This window comes from Haemaphysalis longicornis, unplaced genomic scaffold (genome assembly GCF_048455015.1).
Source record: "Haemaphysalis longicornis isolate Haplotype H1 unplaced genomic scaffold, Haemaphysalis longicornis Haplotype H1 scaffold_12, whole genome shotgun sequence".
In the NCBI taxonomy this organism is placed as follows: Eukaryota; Metazoa; Arthropoda; class Arachnida; order Ixodida; family Ixodidae; genus Haemaphysalis; species Haemaphysalis longicornis.
In genome coordinates, this window is record NW_027526225.1 from 63,329,062 (window position 1) to 63,337,007 (window position 7,946).

The 7,946-nt window shown below is 45.3% G+C and overlaps 1 protein-coding gene across 2 annotated transcripts in view; it reads right to left on the reverse strand.

The window, feature by feature from the left end:
* LOC144162754 (cystathionine gamma-lyase-like) overlaps positions 1-3,844 on the reverse strand; it is a 34,928-nt gene extending 31,084 nt beyond the window's left edge. The window contains exon 1 of one of the 2 annotated variants that reach the window (XM_077693398.1): positions 3,481-3,844. In XM_077693398.1, coding sequence (XP_077549524.1) covers positions 3,481-3,687 — 207 coding nt within the window. In that variant the 5' untranslated portion in view covers positions 3,688-3,844. The remainder of the gene's footprint in view (positions 1-3,480) is intronic. The other variant, XM_077693399.1, reaches the window with a different exon arrangement.
* Between the last annotated feature and the right edge of the window lie 4,102 nt (positions 3,845-7,946).

Below are 7,946 nucleotides of genomic sequence, written 5' to 3' on the forward strand. Positions count from 1 at the left end.
ACTCAAAATTGCTGAGAGGGTGCTAGCTGGATACTGTGCCGGGTCGCGACGGTATTCTTTCTCGCCGGAGGAGACGGCATTTAAAATTGCCAGTTTGTCTTGAAAATACAAAACTTTTTTTTTTTTTGTTTTCTGTCAGCAGAACTCACCACCGACGAACCGACACTACAGATAGCAGCAGCGGAGACTCGCGGCTACACGCCTACGGGCAGACCTGGCACCTAGCTGACACCGCATTGACACTGGAAACGCATGGTAGTTTCCTGTGCGGGCGAAGTTCGCTAACTTAATGCCTTTCTCCGTGCGATTTTTCAGAAAAAGGGCAAAAAAGAAAGTCTCATCAACGCAGCGGATCCGTTACGTCAAGGTTAACATACAGAGCATTCGTTACATACAGGTCGCAAACACATATGGGTTTCAATGGGGCTGGCAATAAGGGATTGAAAATTTTCGTTAAATCCAGGAATTCGTTTCATAGAGGTTCGTTACATCCAGGTTTAACTGTACATACGGACGACTTCCTTAGAATGAATCAAATTGTTTCGGGGTACCGTATTTCCCGGTGTATAAGACGCGTTTTCGTTTGTTTTTTTTTTGCGAAATTTTTGTTGGTTGTCTTTTCCACCGGTGTGACTTATGTATGGAATAAATTTGGTACGTGGTGGCCGCACGTGGTACGGCTCAAAAAGGTGCCTGTGTGCTGCGTGATGTTAGTGCACGTTAAGATCGAGATACAGCTCTATGGTCTCAATGAATGAATTATTTGTTAGCGAGTCGGAGGAAGGCAAGAAGAAAGCTTCGATGGTTTTGCCTAAACACCGTCTGCAAGTACATGCTATCTGTGTATTCATAAACCATTTTTGACAAGTTACTTCTGTCTAGACTTTGGACGGTAGATGCACGTGTCTAGCACTGCTTACCGGGGGATACGTTCAGAGGCGGAGGCCGCCTGAACCATGTACTTTCGCCCTGCACTTTCTAACGAACTGATCCTCATTGAGTTTACCTGATTAACAAGCGCGTTTTGTACACCGGTGCGTCTTATACATCGTTGCGACCTATATACGTTCTTTTTTTTTTTCGGAAAAAGTGCCGTTTTGAGGGGGTTGCGACTTATACAAAAGTGCGACTTATAGATAGGAAAATACGGTAGTATTAAAAAAACAAGAGTCACAAATGTTTTTTGTAACCACACTTCCTGCGCTTACAACTTCACCGCGAACTGACTAGTCATGACGAGAAAAATGAAACCCGGCCATGATGGAGTCGTGTTAGCGGTCAATTTCAGTGCGAGTTTTCCCAAGGTACCCCTGAAGATTTTTATTTCTTTTATTTACAATACTGCCAGTCTCTACTCATACCCCAGAAGGTGGGGACAATGTACAGATACAGAGAACACTCATCACGCCAACTATTAAGCGATTACTAAAAGAAATGAGTGACAGCAACTTTGCACTCTACAGAAAAGCAATTTACACTACGTAATATTTACACCTCGTACTCATGCATGTTAATTTTCATGATAAATAGAATAAAAAATTCACGCATCTCCACGAAGTGAATCACGACTAGTGGGCGAAGCGCTGGGGATCGTTCTTACCGTAAAGCACCCGTGAGAGTGCTTACTGCTGATAAAACGACTTCCAATCCAATCCAATCCCTTTCAAATCCAATTCAATCCAATGCTCCTCGCGCATGCGCAGCACGGCTCTCTAAGAGCTATCTCTCTCTCTCTCTCTCTCTCTCTAACCTTTTGTTCACAGATGTTTTGATTTACACGTCGTGAGCAGGGACGCCGGACAAGTCTCGGCCTTAAGGTGCTTCGCCCTTAAAATTTAAACATTCTGCACTGGATACACCACTGCATACACGAAGTACAAGTACATCATGGTTTGCGTGATGACATAATAGCGCTGGTAACTAAGACAAGCTAGGAGATTTTTCAATTTTTGATTCGTAAACAGATAGCGACTTAGCGTTAGCGGTGAGAGGGTCTAGCATATACCAGTCATGGATGGCAAGATTGAGAGCTGTGGAGTATTCTACAGGAAAACTAGCTTCGGAGCGAGCGCGTGTGATTATTTGTCGACGCGATCAGAACCTAGCGCGAGACAGCTTCTTTGAAAAACCGAGCAATTAAGTAAGGCCGATGTTTCCTTTTTTGCCTGTAAGGTGTTTGCACTTGCAGGCAAGTGCGCGGTCAATGCACTCCGCCTTGATATATTTTTAAGGCCGCTTACTTTACGTCCGCAGCTGTGACGTCAATCAAAGGGCGAACGGTTGGCTTCGTCTTTGACTGGCTTGACGTGATCGCGAGAGAGCCTATCGAACAAGTGTTTTGAAGCGCCGGCACGAACGAACACTTCCTACAGTAATAAGAGCAGAACATGGGCTCTGCGTTGTCGCCTGCCGTTTTCCAAATGAACCGACGCCAAGTTTCTACTGCAATGACGTTCGTTTTTGTTTTTTTTTTAATGTGTGACATTTAAGAAAAGAGAAATGCCTCTCTCGCCTGTCCAAGCGCGCTTGTGCTGTTAGGATGCCTTGTCTTTAGTTAGAAGGCGTTTGGCGAAAGCGGAAAACAGTTATAAATGTGGTTCTATTTTTCCTAGCCATTGGCTAATAATGTGTCCTGTATTCTTTCCATGCATTTGAGACAAGCTTAGGGGGGGGGGGGGGGGGGGGGCGTTGAACAGAGTAGAATGAACTCAAATATCTGATTTTTGTCTATAGAATTTTGAAGCAGTGCTACAACAGCTACAAATTCTTTTTTTTGCGATTTATTTCTTACTAATACTAAGTTACTAATTTGTCCGGTGCTCACTGCTGCGGATTAATTTTTCAGCGTTTTAAATTTTACGTATTTTGTTTCTCCCGTGGCTGACTCGTAGAAAAAAACCTGCCGCTCGTTTATGACACGGTAGACCACGTGGAAGTGTAAGAACTAAGTTGTAACTTCATAATTAAACATTTCACTGACGATTCGGTCTTGTGAGCTCACTATTTTCACATATCACCTACGTAGCTAAGCTTTCCTTGCGTGGAGAACGATCTGTAATACAAAAACATAGGGAAAATTTCTGACCGTATAAAAGCGCGACGCAAAGCACGTACATACGTAACTTTAGAGCCCAGGAAATGAATACTAAATCGTAGTTGAATTATTCAATTATACGTGCGCACAGCTGGCATCTGTATTATTGTAGTACAAAAGTAGACGCATTTCCCTTGCGTACTTTACTCTTACACCAGCGTTTTCGATTTATTCTTAGCACAGGCATGTTAAAATGAAATGCCACTCCTTAAAAGTAATCAATTTATCTCAGCGTTCGTTTCGGCTGCGTGAATCTCCCGCACAAACTTACACATTTACGACGCTTCGACAACAAATGCGCCAGCTTTCACGCGAGTACTCAACGGCGATAGCTCAACAGACAGTTTTTAAATAAACCCGCGCTTCGGTAGCGCATGCGTACTCACGCGAGGCTCGGCAGGCGCCATCTGCTTGAACGTCGTCGCCAACGAAATCGGCGGCACCACGGCGAGCGAGTTCCACTGTTCGGGTTCCTGGCCAGCGTGGATGGCATTGGTGTCAAAGTGGTGCGCGCGGTACTCCGAGATGTGCTCGGCCGGGCTGCCGGCGGCTCCAAAGGCAGTGGCGACGGAGGGGTCAGCGTTAGTGGTCATGGTCCCAATTCGCCCTTAACAACGCCGAGCTTCCAAGCACGTTCTATTCCACGTCGCCGGCTGCCTCTGCCGCGTCGTCTGCTCTTTCCTGCGTCGTCTGCGGGCTTCGTCTATCGTCTGCTCTGGTTCGGAGGCTCGTCTCACCGGAAAGCGCTGCGGATGTGAGATCAGGGGGAGAGGGAAGACGGATGGGAAAGGGTGCGCCGTTACTGGAAAGGGCAAACGCGACGCATTGAGGAATGCGCAGGGGTTCGAGCTACTCGGCGGTCTTTGTACTCTCGTTTAATTTATTGCGCCGCTTTCGCACGCCACGTGCCGTTCGCAATTCATTGAGTTGCGCGAGAGTACTGGTTTTACGGATCACGGTGCAAGCGAGGTGGCAGGAAGTGGTGACACTTCGTCTCCCGTTTCGTGACTTTGTTCGACGAACGCGATACTGGTCGTTCACTTCGCAATGCTACGTCAGCGTCAGGTCTGTTCTCTTCGTGTATCAAGGTCCTGTGACGTTTGAGTTCGTTAAAAAAAATTAGAGCAACACAGAACGATAGCAGAAAAAAGTATTGGTCCACTGAGACGTGTGAGGTGCCGTATTTATGCCACGAACACCTATTTTTGTAAATGACAGCCCGACGTAATATTTAAACAACGCTTTCATACCCAAGGTTTGAGTGCAGTAGCAGCGGAATTTTGTTCACAAACAGATGTGTAAGGACATTTTTCTGTGCTGTGTTTTATATTATGCGATTAGGATTTCAATCGCTGCTTGTCAGTACGGCGTACGACACGACATGTTTACTCTGCCCTCGTACACTTCTACCGTATCTCTTTTTTTATTATTATCTTGCTTTCCCGCTGTCTGCAGCAGACGGGAGGTTGACGTCCCGGATAGATTAAAAAGAGATAAGCTGCTGATTTTAGCATACAATTTGTTGTTGTCTACTTTCGACGTCCAGGGAACCGGTTTCGGTCGGAGCTACTTGTAGATTTCAGTGCGTTTGCGACAAAACACGAAACAACGTGGAACGTTTTCCGCCAACGTCCAAGTACACGCTGGCACTGAGGCATCTCTGTTGCGAATACGTCCCGACACAGCTGACGAAACAGAACAGACAGCTGGCACAACACATGCGCTGACCCGTGGCGACATCCCGTGACGTTCGGCAGAAAGTAGTGAAACAAAAGAGGCAAGAGCAGGCCGTACTGGTGGTTAAAAACAAAAGTTTTTTTTTTGTTTCTCCATATGTTGCGAACTGATAGCAGCAGACTGGCGGCCCTTTTCGAATGAATGGCTCTTTATAACCTGACATACGCTTATGAAATCATTAAGCAGACGTACAATTACAGGTTAAAAAGCAATTAGAAATCAGACCTATGAGTCTGTCACGGCAGTGTGCGCTTTTTGCCTGCGACATTCTATCAGAATTTTTTCAAGCAACTTTGCAATTTCTGTCAATGTGTATGTTCATTACAATCGCATTGCAAGAGGTGTGTTACACCTTGTGAATGAACTACTACAACCATTTTTAAACACCGAAATTTGAAGAAGGCGCTGGAGAATTGTGCGGCAACGGGTGAAAATTATATTCTGTTGGAAACTGTACAGAATGTTAAATTTCGTGCAAATCGGGCCAGCAATTAAAACGCAAAATTATTCCTAAATGCTCAGCAATAAAGCGTATAGTAATTTTGAGGGGGTGGGAACCATATTGCGCTATTGTTACACCTTCGGTTGTTACGAAATTAGGTCCAATAAAATCATTTATTTTTTTACCGAGCGAGAACAGCCGGAAATTTTCATGCAGAAATTTGTAGAGCGTAATAAAAAAATATAATACTGAATTCACGAGTTTTCATGAAAAAATGAAAAGTGCTGCGAGTTTTCTCAACACAGCAAGGCAAGCGCGCCAAATTCAAACCACCGGCTGGGGGAAGGCATATGTCAGGCCTAGTGGGTCTCAGAACACTCCCGCTCTGGCAATCTCGCCCAGCGTCTGCATTTTTCTGCACGTCATTCGAGCGATGCACATTATCCAGTGTTCAACGAATTTTGGTCGAAAAATGTTTTTAGACGCTCTTCGACCACGTGACTGACCATTTTCTGCTAAACTCGCCAGGTAAAACACTATTTTAATTGATTGATTGATTGATTGATTGATTGATTGATTGATTGATTGATTGATTGATTGATTGATTGATTGATTGATCGATTGATTGATTGTAGGGTATAACGCGCCGACGCAAGGCAGGCGATGAGGCGCGCCATAGTTAAGGGCTCCGGATGGATTTTGACCACCTGGCGATCTTTAACGTGCACGGAAATCTCGTACACACGGGCGTTTTTCCTTGTCGCCTCCATCAGAAAAGCGGCCGCCGCGTCCGCTCGATCCCGCGTCCAACTACTATTTTCATTCAACTAATTCACTGCGGAGCAAATCGTGAACAGCGTATGACGAATCGCGCCACCTTCAATGATTATGCATTAGTTCAGCGCTAAAAAATTCAGTGTTTCCAATTTTGGTTGGTGGTGTAAGTTGCGTGAAATGGAGGAAAATTTGAAAAAAAAAAAATTTCTCGGGGAACTTCAGCCTGTTGACATTCTTCGGAGGCGAAAGTCGGGTGATACTTATCAACGATTTTTTTTTTTACAATTACGTCACATTTGCGTCTCTTTCGTCGCTTTTGTATCGTCGTCTTTTGGTACTGAATAAATCCGCAGGCTTCTTGACAGATACACCGCCTTTCCATCCCTTTCCTCGCTTTATTATTTTTTTGTTTTGACGCGGATTACTTCAGCAAGCTGACTTGTACACTCCACAGCGTTCCAGGAACGAGAGTTCTGCGCAACTGTTACGCACCTGTTCCACTCTCGTGTCAGTGCGTTCAGTCGTCACCTGGCACGCACGATTATATAACTTCTACGCTTCCAATTCAAAGCGTTGGGAATTTCGCTCCTAATCAGGAACATTAGCCTCTCAAAGCTTTCACTCTTAAAAAAAATGTTGTAGCATTCACTAACGGAACACTAACAAGCTACTTGCCCCAGTATACACTAAGTACTGAGTAACTGGAGGTAATAAGTGCAGCAGTAGGGTTACTAACTGCACTAAGCACCACTACCTTCATGGAACTTGTTGTTGGGCTAGTTGGTTCATGTTTCCAAGTGGAAATTTCAGCGCAAAAATTCGACAAAGACACAGAAAGACCTGAGCGCTAGTCTGAGCTGAGCGCTAGTCCCGTCTGGTCTTTCTGTGTCTTTGTCGAATTTTTGCGCTCAAATTTCCACTTGGAAACCACTACCTTCACTAGTAAAGTCCTAGTGATAACACGCTTCTCAGCTACATGCGTTTACTAATTGGCCATCATAACCTAGTCAAAAGCACGACTTTAGTCTCGTGTATACCACTCCCTACACCCACTTAATTTCCTAACCATGCAGTTGCTACTGGCAGAGCCTACGTACCGCGGGGTAGTAAGGTTCGTAACGAGTTAGTAAATACGGCCTTTACTACCCTGTCACGACCTTTTTTTATTAAGCGTGTTTGATTCCTGGTCCATCCCCCAAGTGGGTATGTGCCGTGCCACACGGAAAGGATTAACAACGACAACTTTTGCTCCACCGTTAAATCAAAGAGGCTTCTTAATCCGGACCTGCGTATCACACGCAGCTAACTGCGGGGTTTCCCATGCAATCGCACCCAAGCGCCTCACTGGCGTCACCCCGTTTTTCGTTATCAGCGAACTGACGCTGTGAAACTCTTGTGCCGTCTAGTGTCCCCGGCATCGCTGGTCAAAATACGTCTGCCCGATGAGATACGGTACTGACCATGTGTGATACGGCACGGCGGCGTACACAAAGCCTCTTGGCGCGCCGAGATTTCGGTTCCGTGCCCACTTAAAACCTTACCCCCGTTACTTTTCGGTGTGGGGGTAATGACCTCTAAAGTCTGTGAACAGACGTTGGTGGATATAAAATTTAATGTAGAGGGGCAGAGAAATAATAAATTTAATAAAAACTGCGATGTTAACTGAGTCATTGCGCTGGCTTCCTAAGTTGGGTGATACGAAAAAGAAAAAGGAAAAAAATAATGAAAAGAAATGGAAAGCTGCCGAATGATGCCCGCAGAATTTTCAGTCAGACACAGAACGAAGTTTTCACAAATCTCTGTTCAGTCCTGTGCTCCGAAAAAAACAAAAAAATGGCGCAGCTTGCATTAGTGGTGCAAGGCCGTAGAAACAGCGGAGCTGGTGGCCCCTCTCCC